Source organism: Carassius gibelio, chromosome A7 (assembly GCF_023724105.1).
Source record: "Carassius gibelio isolate Cgi1373 ecotype wild population from Czech Republic chromosome A7, carGib1.2-hapl.c, whole genome shotgun sequence".
Taxonomy (NCBI): Eukaryota; Metazoa; Chordata; class Actinopteri; order Cypriniformes; family Cyprinidae; genus Carassius; species Carassius gibelio.
Window position 1 is genome coordinate 34,780,128 of NC_068377.1, and position 16,844 is coordinate 34,796,971.

The 16,844-nt window shown below is 34.1% G+C and overlaps 2 protein-coding genes across 3 annotated transcripts in view; one reads left to right on the forward strand and one right to left on the reverse strand.

Moving 5' to 3' along the window:
* LOC128017369 (ferritin, heavy subunit-like) overlaps nucleotides 1-16,844 on the reverse strand; it is a 346,688-nt gene that overhangs the window by 132,618 nt on the left and 197,226 nt on the right. The window lies entirely within an intron of this gene.
* Nucleotides 1-16,844, forward strand: part of LOC128017360 (ADAMTS-like protein 3) — a 148,425-nt gene that overhangs the window by 75,769 nt on the left and 55,812 nt on the right. Inside the window, exons 4-6 of the mRNA XM_052602721.1 lie at nucleotides 10,464-10,591; nucleotides 13,825-13,870; nucleotides 15,990-16,226. Of these exons, the coding sequence (XP_052458681.1) occupies nucleotides 10,464-10,591; nucleotides 13,825-13,870; nucleotides 15,990-16,226 (411 nt within the window). The remainder of the gene's footprint in view (nucleotides 1-10,463; nucleotides 10,592-13,824; nucleotides 13,871-15,989; nucleotides 16,227-16,844) is intronic.

Here is a 16,844-nt window from a genome sequence, read left to right on the forward strand (position 1 = left end):
GGTTTCGATCCATGTTTAGCAGTTTACTTGAAAATCATTCATGTTTTGTTAACACTTCTATTCCTGAAATGAATAGTTCATCCAAAAAGGAAAATTCTGTGTTTTAATGGCTTGTCAAATGGCTCCAGAAACCTTGGAAGACTCGGACACTTTTATGGTAATTTTTAGGATCTTGACATCTGCTTTTTTGCATAAAAATTAGCCTCTTGGATCTTCTTGGGTTATAATCTTTTTAAACCCTGGGCTAATGTAACTTTTTAAGCAATATTTCACTCGTGTAGTTAGTTCAATACCATAGATTGGACAAATACAGCTTGATATTAATGACCTCATTCTTCCATTTAGCTACTTGTTAGCAACTGCCTTTTTTAAGACAAGTAAAAGTAAAAATAATAATAATAATAATAATTGTTTCAGAAGTTTGAATATGCTTTTTCTGTAGCACAGTGTGAAATCATGAAACATGAATAATTACTAGATAATTACTTTCCAAGTTACTTTGTATGGACAGTGTGAAACACTGAAAAATATGAATTTAAACTGGCCTACTATGGTTTACTGGTCTCGTAACCTGCAGCAGTTGCAGCTCCATTTGTTTGTTATGAGAAATTATTCTTAAAGGGACAGTTCACCCAAAAATAAAATACCCCCATGATGTACTCAATTTTAAGCCATCCTAGGTGTATATGACTTTATTTCTTCCCTTCAGATGAATACAATCATAGTTATATTAAAAAGGCTAGATATTTCAGCTTACGAAGTTTTAAATATGGATGTTTTTCTGACACAAATGCATCCAAATTACTGCAAATTACATCCAATAAATGCAAATTACCGTATTTCATTAGCTCTGTACTTGTACACTGCATAATGACAATAAAGCTGAATCTAATCTAATCTCATCTTATCGCTTCACTTCAGAAGGCCTTAACCCCCTGGAGTCATATGGAGCACTTTTTATGATGGATGGAGGCACTTTATTTGCTTCAAAATCTCCACCCCCATTCACTGCCATTATAAAGCTTGGAAGAGTCTGGCCATTTTTTATTTTAACTTAGTGCTGGGCGGGATATACCGTTTTTTTGTCAAAATTATACCAGTTTTCCGGTTTATGACGTTTTTTTTTTTCATGCATAATCAGTTTTACAATGCATTTTTTGCTGGTTGATATTCCAAGATGTGCTTGCGTCTAAGGTGCTGGAGCAAATTGCTCATGTTGCCGCCTTTGGCAACAATTTTAGCCCGACAGCACTTGCATAAAATGGATATTATATATGCATAATCTGCCTGCAGTGCATATGCAGTCCGCAGCACGGACTCATCGTGCTTTCACACAGGACGTGTTTGCAGTCTGCTACTGATCTGCGTCTGTTTAGTCCACAAACACAGCATTTGTTCATTGTTTTGATTTCATATCATGAAAAAAAAAAGTAAAAAACTCATGTGACTGCGTTTCCATGTCAATCCATGTTCATTTTTCCCGCGAACAATGCACTTTCACTTTAATTCAGCGCCTGTTTTCTTACTTGAGCTTGTCTGAGTTTTGTTACCTTGCAGATCTTTTTTTATGCTCAAACAGCAACATTACATGCTAACTATAGTTGAAAAAGTGAAAAAAGCATAATAGGGCCCCTTTAAGCTGTTCTTTAAATTCAGCTTGGTGAATTCAAAATTGCAAGTGTGAAAAGCCCTTTTGTGTTCAACGAGAAAGAATCAAGTGAATTTGAACAACATGTTGGTAAGTAGATAATGACAGATTTTTCATTTTGGGGTCAGCTATTCCTTTAAATTCCCATCCAAACCTCTCCTACCCTCCCATTCAGTCATTTAGTTTGTGTTCAGCAGCCAGCTCACCCAGCTGTTAAAGTGATGTTTAGCCGAGTCCCCAAACGCCAACCATTGCTTTCCATCCAAAGTTTGACGAGAATCTCATGGACCTGTTGATCCATCCGTCGCCCCCACATGCACATGCATCTGGAGCTTGGAGAGATATGATTGATGAGCGAATTCCACTGGTGGTCTGTGGGAGACACGGAGGAGGTCAGGTCCCATTGGTGGATCTCTAGCCGAAGGGATGCTTATCACCTTCTCACACCCACTCACTGCCCGACCAGGCCAGCCACTGTGTGTTTAAGTGTATGTGTGTGTCTGTGGCTATATAAAGTAGGACGTCTATGTTTATGCATTTGGGAGATGCTTTTACCCAAAGGGACATTGGTCAGATGCTTGCTTTATGCACATTTACAGGTCAACATTTTAAAAGAATGGCTCTCTTAAAGGAATAGTTCACCCAAAAATAAGAATTTTCTGAAAGAATATTCACCCCTCAGGCCATCTAAAATTGGAATAGGAATAGATTTGGAGAAATGTATCACTTGCTCACCAATGGATCCTCTGCAGTCAATGGGTGCTGAGTCCAAACAGTTGATAAAAACATCACAATAATCCACAAGTAATCCACACTACTCCAGTCCATCAATGAACATACTGGGAAGTGAAAAGCAGCATGTTTGTAAGAAACAAATCCATCATCAAGGGATTTCATTGCTTCTGGCTACAATATGAGTTGTCTATCTATAATATTGCTTTCATGACTGAAAACGGAGAGAAATATGCACAGATCAAGCACTGTTTAAAACAGTTCTAAACAAATATGTTGGATTTCGATGTGAGGAACACAACCTTTTCTCCTACTTCTGAATGTCCATCAATGGATCATTGTTGCTAATATCCACTTTAGCAATGCTGAGAACATGTACTTTCATCACGTTAGGAATTGTGGTAATTTCGTAATGCAGCAACTCAAAAATTGAGATGGCAGAGTCAGAAGCATTAGCAAATCCATATCCATATCCATGCAAAATCATAGCATCGCTATTTTTACCAGCTGTGCTACAGGAAATCAGCAACTTCCCTCAAAACCACCTCCTCATTTTGAGAAATATGCTTGTATATTTTGGGTAAACTTGTGGTCGTGATATGCAGGATAAGCTACTGTTAGAAAGTGTTCACATTTAACTGAAGTAAACTGTAGCATTTTTTTTTTCTCTGAGACAACATTATGCGGTAGGCAAAAACATGGCTCTATTTTTCAAATCAGATTTGTTATGTTTGCATTAAAGATGTTTACAGTGGGAAGGCAACTGATAAAGATGGACAAGTTATACTGCCCTCCATCAATGTTGAAATTATTTTATTTACAAGATGAGCACTAATTGCTATTCATAAGTTGTAACTGCCAAGTCACCATTATTATTTAGCAAGACAATTATTTATGTAGCAAGACAATACTGTCATTATTCAGCTCCAGACAGTTCAATAGCTATGTTTCCATCCATCTATTTTTATGTGAATGTTGGGATATCATATTAAAAATGCTGGATGGAAATGCCAAGATAAGCATAAATTCTAAAATGTGCATAAAAACCGATGCAATTATTTGTATTTATTTTTATTTTAAATCTGATAAGAAGATGTGCAAAAAAAACTACAATGGAGCCTCAATAGATCATGTGACTGGATAACTGAACGAACCAGCTCACTGATCTCATCGCACACCATTTCAAATGTTATTTTAATAATTCTGAAATGCTTGAGCCAAAGTCCATCATCAGAATGATCTACGTGTGCCTGAAAAGTGAAGCCAAACTATTTCGATCACCATCTGGTGGCTGGCTGCAGTGTAGGTCATAAACCCGGCCCTCTCCATGTAATCGAATGGGACGTGAGCCAAACTAAATGATCAAATTACACTTCAAATATTTTTTCCATTATTTTCGTTAGTTCTTGGTACACGAATGTATGTTCAAGTGTTCGTTTTTCTAATAAGTATGCTTTCAGTTTGTTATCTGATTGTATAAAAAAACGGCGTGTTGTGTCATGATTGTGAGCTTGTGATTGGGTCTGCGGGAGTTTTGGCGGGACTTTAATACTGTGGCTTCCATTGATATGTATGGGTAGATGCCTCATTAGACAGCTCCAAGCACATCTTGTAATGGTCAACTTGACATCATTCACCATACTAATCAATGAATATTTGAAGATGCCACAATTCTGTGGCAATGGTTGTAAAAAGCGTCAGGATTTTAATTCCCAAAGAAACGGAAAATCTTTCACAGGTTAGAATGCGAGAGACAGACAGAACCATAGGATTGTGGCATCTTTGAATATTCAGTGAGTATTATGGTGAATGATGTCAAGTTGACCCTTCTAATACGGCAGACGTCTCATGTATAGTGGCCTATATAGATACAGCCACTAATGATGCATCTAAATACTGTGTTTACCTGTAGCGGCACCACCTCATGATCAGTACTGCGCAGACTTGGGCTCCACATGACATCATTTTTGCAAGATGATAGTACATATTAACATTTTAAATATTTATGGGAGCTACAGTTAAGAATAAGTTTGATGTTTTTGTTCTGGAATTTTATAAAGAAGAAAGATCAGGACTCCAAAGTTCAAAATTCATTACTATAATGAGAGTTATTTATAAAAATATATATAAATGTTTTCATGCCATTGCTAACTGAGTGATTGCCCAGAACCTATTATTACAGGCTAAGCTTCATGTGTTCATTCAGGGACAGTCTGGTGGTAGTATTTAAAATAGTTTTTAGGCACATTTCAAAATCCTGGATTGTAGTCTTATTGTCTTTGTTGCACACTTGATGACTTTCAGCAAAAATTGCCATTTTAAATCAAAATATGTGGGTGAAGGCTGGAGGGAGATTTTGATTGATTTGATTAATGATTTAAAACTTATTTACTGCTACAGTATGTAATGGTGTATTTACAAGGATTGTATGCAAATGTCAGTCATGATATTTTTTTTCCCGGCATTCTCGAGTACAGAGTCGCTCAGGAACTCGGTATCTGTCAGAGAACATGCTCTGATTCATTAATACCACATAATCTACCACAAAATCCTTTTTATTCATATTTCAAAAGTATGCATTCAGCGTTTAAGACTTCCATTTTTCTAATGTTACATTTACTGCAATGTTCTCCAAATTCTGAGAGATTATTCATCCATTCATTCATTCTTTCCTTTTTTTGCATTTACATTCATTAAAATAGGATCTAATGTAAGATTGTATTGTTTAGATCATCCCATCTTTTTCACTTTTCATGAGTTTGCAAGGCTATGTAATTTTTTTCCCTTAAATTCAGCATTTACATGTCTTTTAAACTGGGTGAAAGCTTTGCATTATAAACCTCATGCTAAAATTTAAGCTAATGCTGTATATTGGCTGTAAAGCCTCCACTGTAGACTACTTTTATCCTTGCCATAAACTGATCCATTAAACTGACTAGAGTAATTCATCTTGTGACTATTCGCCTACACAAACCCTGATTTGTTGCATCTTTGTTTGAAAGTACTCCTGGAGGAGAGAACATAAGTGACAAACAAACATGATCTATCTAACAAGTACATTATTTGTTACATCCAAGATTTTTCCCAAGGAGCAGTCTTGGCAATCACAGGCATTACCTAAACTGACAAGCACAGAGGAGTTATTTGAGGTTGCACTGTATTCTGGAGCGCTCTTGTCCAAAATATACTTTCAGCTCACTCAGTTTCTAGTGTTGACAAATCAAGAGAGACATGAGAATATGAATTGTACATCTTTATAGATCAAATGCTTTTTTCCCAACAATGCAGTGACAATGGCTTCGGTAAAAAAACTGAGTTACCTTGCTCTCTGACTGCTGTGTTCTTACTCAATAAATTTGGAACAAAGTCATTATTTTAATTAAGTTTAGATTTAGACTTGATTATATACTAACCATATTACACTCCATAAAGATGCATAGTTATAATCCAGAAACACCAGAGAAATATTTCACATGTGGCTTAGAAGAAAGTACAGTTGGGTGCAGTAAAGTAAAAAATGTTGGCAAGAGCTTAGAAATACAGTGGCCAAAATATTGGACACTCCATTTCCAGTGAACTCAGAGCGCTGTCTCTTAGGAAATTGCACTGATTTTAATCTCAGACACAACCACAAAATAAAATTATGCAAACATAGCCTTCACTGTTGCTAGGAAGTACATTGCACTGACCTGGAAGATGAGAACTCAAAAGCAGAATGATGAATTTAGGTTGATTTTAATACAATTTTCAATGTAATAGATTTGTTTTATGTCATTCTCCTTTAGAACCATTTATAATTTTCTTGCAACTTTAGATTTTTTTATTACATTTTTACATTTTACTTTATTTCATTGTGATTAAAACATAAAATATATTGGGTTAAGAAAACAGAATGATGAATTTAGGGTGATTTAATTGAATTTTAATAGTTATTTTTTCTTGCTTTTAGTACTATTTATAAGTTAGCATTGAGATAAGAGTTAACAGTATTTGCAAATATCAAAATGAACTTGATTTTCTAAAGAAAATGGTTAATTTATTTTATTTTTAGTTCTAACCATTTTAGTACTGTAGTTTATTTTAGAACAATTTTAGTGCTTCAGTTAATTGCCAAGGCAACTTTTCTAATTTCTGTGATATTTTATTTTATTTCAACTTTATTAATGAAAAAAAATAGTATAAAAAAAGTGTAAATGCATTGGGTTAAAACAAAAACAGAAATAATTTAAGATAATTTTTAAAGAATTTAACATTTTAAATGATTTTTTATCGCCATGTATAGGTCATATTTATATGCCTGTATTTAAAATCAACATGAACTTGATTGTCTAAAGAAAAATGATTTATTTATTCATAGTCATTTATTTTGCCATTTTAGTTCTTAAATGTTCTTTAATGTTGCCTGAAATAAGTGAATATTTTATTTCAGCTTTATTTCAATGACCATTGTTTCCCCTAATAATATAATCTTTTTTTTTTTTTTTAAATGCACGAATGATGAATGTTTTGCTTTCTCCCTTATCACCATTTATGGGTCATGGTTGAAATTAACTGAAAAAAGTTGAAGCTTTTTAAGTTTTTACTTAATACCTGTACTTGAAAATATCAAAATACTTGATTTTCTAAGAGATATGCTTGTCCAGCTAAAACCCTCATGATGCTGGGATCTTATGGAGGTGTTGCCATGCGGTTTGCTAAACTGTTGTGAAGGGCTCTAAGGACATTGCTATGTAGTTGCTAGGGTTTCCAAGACCCACCCCTCTGAAGACCATTGTAAGTTTGTCATCATTCATGTCTGTAGTAAAATCGTTGCTCAACAAGAAAAGTTTACTATTTCAGATTAAGAAATTTAACAAAATTCTCCCTTCTCTACATTTTTAACTTGATGTATAACTTTGCATGAGAAATAGATGCCTTATCAATCACCATTATTATTTTTTAAAGAGTGATTTAGTGTATGTTGAGGCCCAGTTAGCCTCTATGTACTTGCGCTCAAAATGCTAAATTGGCATAATTATTGGCAAACACAAACTAAACATTTAGATTCTGTTTATTTAGCAATTTTCACGTCATTAAAACAATACATAAACATCTCTCACACAACTGAATGATTGGAGGCAGGTGTTGGATACGACAAGGAATAATTACATTTCCACATGGTGCCATAGCTTTCAATAAATCCCATATTTAATGAAATGTTTTGCCCTTGCAGACTTCATGACACAAATTTCTTTCACTTCATTAAAAACAAACACCAGAATCCTAAATGGGATTAATATTTAGGCTTTAATTCTGTTAAATGTGCTGAATTAAATAATGACAGGCTACATTTGGCATTGAGGGTGTGTCCATCTGAATTCTAAGACTGAATATTAAATTCAATATGAAATCATAATGTAAACAAAGCCTATGTGACTGTGTGCTAGATCAGAAATCTGTGCATAACCTGAGCGAGGTGTTTGGTTTTCTGAGTCGCACATTTGGTGCGTGGTCTCCCTGTCATTTAGTTTCTCACATTCATTCTGGCTTCAAGTATTTGGACTGAGCTTCATGTTCCAAATAATTAATTATCTTTACTTAAATAATTATTAAGTTATTTATTAAATAAATAACTTATTGAAAAATACATAAAAAATAAGTAACTAAAATAACTTTACGTACATACATATATTTTATATATGTTGTGCTCTATTAAGTAATTTGTAATTGCTTCATTTACTAGTAATTAAATTTAACAGTGTTATTCACTAAACTGTAGCACAAAATGTAATATTTATATCGCTATATAATGTCTGTTTGCGTGCCATTGTTTATACACAGGGCTTGACAACATTGCTAATGAAACCTGAACTTCGCTAAACCCTAGCTAGCATTAGCCAATACAGTCCTCAGCTTTAGCATAGACAATAAATGATTGTTGTTTTCTCCTCTCAATCAAATATTGATATTCGAATAATTGATATGAGCTCTTTAAGTCCCATTTTTAGGTCCGGGATTTGTAATGAGAAGAGACAGGAGTAAACTGGCTGCTTTTGTACCTGGTGAGTTTGCGGAGAAACCATAAATAAGTCAGGAAGTCTTATGGAAGAACCTGCGATAGTAATTTTAAAAACAATTTGAAATTCAATCTAAGGGCAATTTATAGCATCTCTCTTGACTGGAAAGTTCAGTCTTCAGGGAAATGGATCACCATTAGATCATTGTAAAACTGACATCCCATCAGCGCTGCAAGGCTAGCTAGTCAAAGCCCAGCACGGCTAGTCTGTTTTCATTGGCAACTACTGACGGACTGTTTAACTAGGACTCTGGTCCAACAACTGAAATTAAGAAAGCCTCTACACACACATTCATGGTAATAGAACTGTACAAGCAGAGATGTTACATTTTCCAAACGAAAATTAGTAAGAATTTGTAGAATGCCAAAAGAAACCTATATTTCCCACAGAACAACTGCACATTATCCATCAGAGAGCCTTGTTAAAAGATGTCTGCACTGCTATTCAAGTTCGGGGACAGTAAGATATTTATTTATTTATTTATTTGAAAGAAATTAATACTTTTATGCAACAACTGATCAACTCTTTTGAACTTTCTATTTATCAAAGAATCCTTAAAGAAAAAGATTGATAAAAAAAATAATAAAAATGTATTGTGTGCCAAATTTTCACAATATTCCTCTTTTTTAAAATAAATATATATTTTTTTTCTGTACACCCTATTTGGAGAGCATAAGAGATTTAAGGAAACAGATTGGTCCAAAAATTATATTTCTGTCATTACTTAATTCTTCAATGCTGTATATATATAAATTTGTTATTTACTGAAAACCGTGCCCTCCACTGCAGCACTTGAATCTCATTCATTATGCATCTTTGAAACAACACTATGTTTATGAACCTGTGGAATCAATGATGTCAAGTTTGGCAAGTCTTTTTTTCAAGATTTATATTTTTGTCATTTTTGCCTTTATAAGGATAGGACAGTTGCTAGACAGGAAGTGAAGTGACTGAGTGGGGCAGGATATATCAAGAGTATATTTTGCTGTATAAATTGTATCAACACACAGGAGAGTTTGAGTGGGTAAAGAAATCAAGCAGAAGTTTTCTGGAGCCCAGCTAATGTTCAAGGTCAGTGTGTAGCTGGTGTCCAAGAGGGATTTACTGGTGGGAAGAGTGGAGGAGCTCAGTGGATAGGTGGCTGACCAAACATAAATAATACTGGAGAATGAATTATCCTTTTTCCTTGAAGAGAAAAAATGTTTGTCAAGCAATAACAGTCTCAATTGAGAGCGATACGATATTTCAGTGGAAAACTGGAGAACCTGAGATCTACAATAGGGCATCACTGAACAATTGAAGGCCTGTTCACACCAAGGGCAATAACTATAATGATGAAGATGTATTTTTAAAAAGATTTTTAAGTTATCATTCTTGCTGTCAACAGGCCATTAGATTGCAATGTCTTGCCTTTACTTGTACAGAACACATCATTTGCCTGGTCATTCAGATTCATCCATCTATAATAGAAAAATAAACTCGAGTGCTATGAATGGTTGCTGATGGCTATATTAGTATCCACACCAATGTACAATAATGTTCTGTTTATCATAACCACGATGCAGTTTTGTTGTCTGCCTCTTTAAAAGCTCAAGCTCAAGTTGAGTGCTTTTGATTGGCTGTTGATGATTTTATCATTTATTAGCTGGAATAAATAGTCCTGAATTGATTCCAACGATATTGTTCTTTTCTGTCTTTATCATTTTAGTGTTGGTGTGAATGGGAGTACAGTTAGGGTCAGGGTTAGTTCATTCAAAAATAAAATTCTGTTATCATTTTCTCAACCTCAAGATGTTCCAAAGCTGTACGAATATATTTTGAACAAAGCTGGTAACCAAGCAGTTGACGGTAGCCATTGTAAATAAATATTTTTTCTTGTCAACAGAGCATATCAACAATTGCCTGGTCATGCATCTATAACATAACATTGACTGCCATAATGGATTCTGCATTTTTAATTGGGATTTGAGTTTTAGCATAAAAAAGCAGTACAGTTCAGTACATGTTGGTGTTTTTGTGTCTTGCAGTCTTCAAGAACGACACGCTCAGATGAAGAGAGGGAAACTGGTTGGGACGCCTGGGGCACGTGGAGCGACTGTTCTCGTACCTGTGGAGGCGGAGCCTCGTATTCTCTGCGCAGGTGTCTCAATGGGGGGTGAGCAAGTGCACACGTATGCATTCATAACTTCATGACATCTAAAACACTAACCCCCTCCTTAAGAGCTACTGCGTGTAATCTTGAAATATTAGTTTTAAAATCATTCTGATGGCACACTGACTTCTAATAAGGCGAACGGCTTCTGTTTCTTTCTCACATTCCACCCAAACTGCTGTTCTGGGAGTATGTAAGTTTGGGGTCGCCGTGATTTTGCCAAGTAAGACATGTTCCTGGATCAACATCATTAGATGATCCTGGATCAACATTACTGTCCAAAAATATAGACTTCACCCAATCCCTAACCCTAAACCTAACCCTACCCATAATTATTCCTAAAATCAGAAGGAAATGAAAGCTGATAAACAAGGTGTAGAAGCACCAAATCCTGATTTTAAGCCTAAAAAAATATTTCCTGAAAAGTTATCCCTCGATTCTGATTGGTTGATTGGCATGTTGTCCTAGGATCAACAAGGTGGTGAACGGGTATGAAATTATGGGAAAACGGCGGACTGCTTTACGACAACAACAAATGCATGTAAACAACATTATACTACAACAGTGATTTCCAACCACTTAACATTATTTAGCATTCTATCAAAGCAAATGGCTTTTGCAAATAAATTATGCTTTTCTGATAACTAAATTGACTTTCCTGTTTAGAGACAGATGTGCGTCACCTGTCTTCACAGAGAAGAGCATATAGTGAACATCCTGTCAAATATCCGTGTTTGTCATGTTGTGCTCTATATGACAGACCCACAGTTGATTTCAGTGGTCAACAGCAGATATCTGTCATTGTGATGTCAGGCCACTCGTGGTTATGGCTGACCTCAGACAGGACTAAGAAGAGCTTTGTTTCCAGAAAGAACGGAAATCAAGACAAACACTTTGGATTTAACAGTCTGTCTTTCTCCCTCCTTCTAATTCCCCTTCTATTTCTGTCTTACTTTCTCCATCTAAAGGAAAGCAAAAAGGTTTTGTTGCTCAAATTTTACACACACCATGAATGATGCATTACATTAAAATAAAATAGAGAGAATTGAATCATGCATTGATACAGGAAAATGTGTTTTCTATTTATAATATTATAGTCTTGAATTGCTAATTGGCTTTTTTTTTTTCTTCACAAACTAAAAAGTAAAGTTTGCTAACTTCATAATCGTAAAGATATTTTGGATGAAAACTGGGAGACTTGTGACTAGTGCTGGGCAATTTCTCTTTTTTTTTTTTTTGATTAATCTTTTCTTTTAAATCAGATTATACTAACCCTGAAACAACATACAAAACAAAAAAATATTGCTACAAGTGTGATTGAATCATATAATAATTGCTATTAATAGTGTCTGGTTGACTACGTCTTGTATTAATATTTCTGATAATTCCTGTCATATGCACATAAACTGACATTCACCACATATAAGCTACTATTAAATATTAAAGAAATTTAATTTTCTGTAAAAAAAAAATTGCAATGATTTGTATTGTAAAAAGCTCTATACAAATAAACTTGAATCGAATTGAATTAAATGAAGTCGATTTGATATTGATTCTCAAAAGCTGTGAATCAATCCGGTATTTATTTCAGCAAACATTTAAAAGAAGATCTGATTAATGTGAATCTTTTCATTAGTCTTTGTTTAAAACAAGTTAATTAAACTCAAAACAATGAAACAATTCAAAGTGTGTTAAATGTGTCAGTTTTGTGAAATCAAAATAAAAAAAAAGTTTTTTACATAAATGTTCCCTACTCAAACTGATTAATTATTTTGATTGTTAGGGTGTACAGTGAACACTGCCTTGTAAGCAATTGCATAGTTTTCCGGTGGTGTCTGTTTTTCTCAACTCAAGTTTTTCTCAAGTTCTCAACTCAGTTTTACTCGCTCGAAAATGCTTAGATTGCTTGTGTTGGCTAATATGTGGGAGACAATTCCATTCTTGAGTGATATTTAGCTGATCCTTGCTTGTTTTGCCCCCATGTCATACCCTTTAAATGGAGAGTTCCATCAGCTAGTCAACACTGCCATGATATCTTTTTTTTTTACTTTTCTGGAGTAATTAGTCACATGCTAACTGCCATTGAAATTAATGTGACCGCTAACAAATAGCTCTCTTCAGGTGTATAGGACCTTACTGAAAAAAACAGACTAAAAAAGTGGAAATCACCCAATGAATGGCTTATCTGTTTCTGAACAGTAATACTGATATCTGTTTTTTATTGTGTTGGACGCAGTTGTGTTTTTGTAGCTCAGTGCCCATTACTTCATAGCTGGAGGGTAGATGCCAAAAGATAAAGCAATGCACATAGAAAATGAATCTCATTTAAAGCTAATTGACCAGTTAGATATAACTGAAAATAATTGGGCCAATTAAGCCTTGCTTTGGATCTCATTGCAAATGCTCTGCTGACCCTCAAGTTAAGATTATTCTTAAGGATTTGTAATTAAATGCTTCTGATTAATGTCTGATTAATTATTTTTTTTCCAAGAATATTCAAACAGAATGCTAGGGTTGGGTATCGATTGGGTTTTTTTATGATACCAGTGCCAAATCAATACTTTTAAAATGCTATGGGTGCCTAAACGGTATCTGAACCGATAAAAAAAAAAAAAAAAAAAAAAAAAAAAAAAAAAAAATATATATATATATATATATATATATATATATATATATATATATATATATATTTATGTATAGCATTCACATTCATTCTGAGCAGTGTTTTTTTTTTTGGTATTATTAAGATACTATTATAGTTTCTATTTATTTTTTATTTAGGAGTTTTAGTCATTTTGTTGTGTTTTTTGTTTTATATATATATATATATATATATATATTTATTTATTTATTTTTTATTTTTTTTAGGTTTAGTTATATATGGTCTTGGTAACTACTTGAAAAATACAATTTTTTTATATTTTATTTCAGTTAATATTTATTTTATTTCAAGGAATCATGTTTTTAATGGTTTTAATTTATAAATATTATAGTATTTTATATAGTAAATATATTATTATATTTACTTTTTTATATAGCATGCATTCATTTTATGTTCCCAAGAAGCACACAAACAGAAAAAGAACCTTATCAACAAGTGAGCGGTTTAAAGAGAGAATGATCAGGAGCAGGTCTAAAAATGATTACTGTTGAGGCAAAAGATGGAGGGGGCTGTGCCACAAAGAAGAACAATGACATCGTACCATATCTGATTTAGTTTTGTGTTTTTTCCACAGGAACTGTGAGGGCAGGAACATCCGCTACAGAACATGCAGCAGCACAGTAAGTCGATGTTATGAGACCCAACAGCGATCTGTGTCTGCAGAAGCAGATTTACACAGTATTGGAGTGCCGGTTGTTCATAAACAGATCCCTCATAACTTGCTTGTTCGTCCATTCGATATTTGGACTAATTTGGTTGTTCGGCCCATTAAACACTCACGGCTCTGTGAATTAAACCCAGGTTACAGTTTAGTTTGATTACCAATTCCCACTATTAGCTAACTATTAAATAAGACTTTTGCCTCAATAAAGTCTACACTAGCTGCTTGTTAAAAATTAATAAAGTAGTTAAGTTTAGGTGTTACAGTAGGTAACGTTAGGTGTTAAGTGATCTAAAATATAGTCATGCAGAATAAGGCATTGTGAGTTATAATACTATTAAACATCCAATATGCTAATAAAATGCAAGCTTATAAGCAACAACATAAGTGAAAATTTGTCTCTAAACTGGTGTTGCTAAAATCTTTTACAATTGACTTCATACTGCATATACTATGCAGTCTATTTTAAAATATCTTTCCAAAATAGCATACAGAATACAGTAGCATACACAAGGCAGTTTTTCATATAATACTATGCAATTTTGGCCAAAATATGCGATTATATTGGTAAACACTGTGAAATATAGCAACAGAAATATTTCAAAGGGTACGGAGCCCCTAAAAGGTTATTGTGATGAAAAAAAAAACATTTGCCGTCTTCTTGTGTTTTATTGTGTACTCACAGGAAACATTGTGTTCTCTCACAAAACATTTGCATTACCATGAGATATACAAAATACAATATATTTGCATTCTCTCACAAAACTTGTGTGTTCCCTCAAGAAACTTATGTTCTCTTGCAAAATGATTGCATTCCCCAGAGAATATTTACATTCCCTCGTAAAAGCATTGAAATATTTTTTTTGATTAGCAAACAATTTGGAAACAAATGTGATATTTCTCTCTGAAAGCATCTCATGTCATGTACATTTTGAAAATGGGAATGAGAAACTGGTCCTTTTTACAATCAGTTGATTTTTTACAAAAATGGTGTGGAACCAAATGCTTTTCATGAAATTTGATTCCATTAACCACTCTTGAATTTTTTTACATTTTTTCACTAATGCAAGTGAAGTAAATTTTCTATTAGCGATGTCTAGTTTGTGATGTTAATGGAATTGTTATGGAACCAGAATTTTGTCCTATGATTCAGCCAATACTCACGTTGAGAGCTGTTAGATGACCGTGTGTCACAAAGAGCATTTGAATCAAAAGCTGGTGTTTTTTCTACCCGTGAAGTGCTTTCATCTGGAATCACATTCCTCCTTCACTCACAATTCCAATCAGAGGCATCTGGGAAAGATTCCCAGCATAACATTTATCGCACTTCCATCAAAACAGTGAGAACCGATGCTTGGTCTTCCTGTCAGGCTTTATAGTTGCCATAGATGAGATTCATTATTGAATTGTTCTTTTTATTTCCATGACTGATCCTGACATTGAAGCCTTTGTGATATGTAATTACTCTATCCGACTGAGATGCATCGCTGATGATCTTTGCACATGGGGGTTCTGAGCAGATCGAATGATTAAATGAGTTCAGAGTCCTGAGCTGCAGAGGAAGAATTGTGGTTTTCTTCAGTGCACAGGAGATGAAATAGGAAATATTATTTTTTTAAACATGGAGGCTTGCCACAGTTCAATTACACTGTCACCATTCGTTTATGCAACCAGTCATCTGCATAAGCTTTATGATGTTACACACATTCACGATTTAATCTCGCTGTGTAGAAAATAACATTTCCAGTCACATTGTCAGGTCAGCTACTTTTGGGCATATTAAATGTCAGAGTTACTATATTATAGTCAAAGATTGTGCTGAGTAGTAACTGATTTTATGTGATCTGGATTGCATAATCATATTACAAAAAAATTATACATGAAATTAGATTATATTACCTTTTACAATACTCATAATGAGACTACAGTTACTTTTTATTGATTACACGATTACCCAAAAATGGCAGTAAATTATTTATAATTAACATGATTCTTACTAACTCTTTTAAATTTGTCTGGTGCTAATAAAAAATGTATAATAAAAAAATGTATCTTACCAATGTCTTTCTTCCAATCAGGACTGTCCACCAGAGTCAGGTGACTTCAGGGCTCAACAATGCTCCGCCCACAATGACATCAAGTACCAGGGACAAACCTACGAGTGGATACCTGTGACATATGATCCTATTTCACCCTGCGCACTCCGATGTCAAGCCCGGGGCAAAAGCCTGGTGGTGGAACTGGCGCCCAAAGTGTTGGACGGCACTCGGTGCAAAGCAGATTCTCTGGATATGTGCATCAGCGGGATTTGTCAGGTGAACATCAATTAACTTAAGCTATGTAAACTCCCTTTGAGTTTGAAATATCAGTGCATTATATTATAAGAGTTGCCATAAGGCAGCATATCTCAATATAGTTATTTTATATATATGTATTGTTTTGTTTTGTTAAATAACAGTAGCATTTAACTGAATAATAAAACTTCACAATAATAAATAATATTTCAATTAAAATGGTAATAAAATAAAATGTCACCATATTAATAAAAGGTTCATTTATTCTTATTAAAGATTTTATTTTACTATTTTTAATATCAAACACATCAAAAACACATTAAAAATACAAAAACGTCAATACATTATGGTATTTTTATGCTTTAATAGAGTTAGAAGAATTCTTGACCTTTTCAGCCCTGTTCTGACATGCATTACAAGAGTATTAGCACAATGAGAATAAGCTTTACAGTTTTATTCAATTCTTTTCCTGAATACAGTATATATTCCCCTTCCTCAAATCTTACCCTGGAGGTCCAATGAACTGCAGAGTTTAGCTACAACCCTGGTCAAAGTCACCTGCCTGTGATTTTCTAATGATCCCAAAGACATTGATTGGCATTGATTAGCATGCTCAGGTGTGTTTGATTAGGGTTAGAT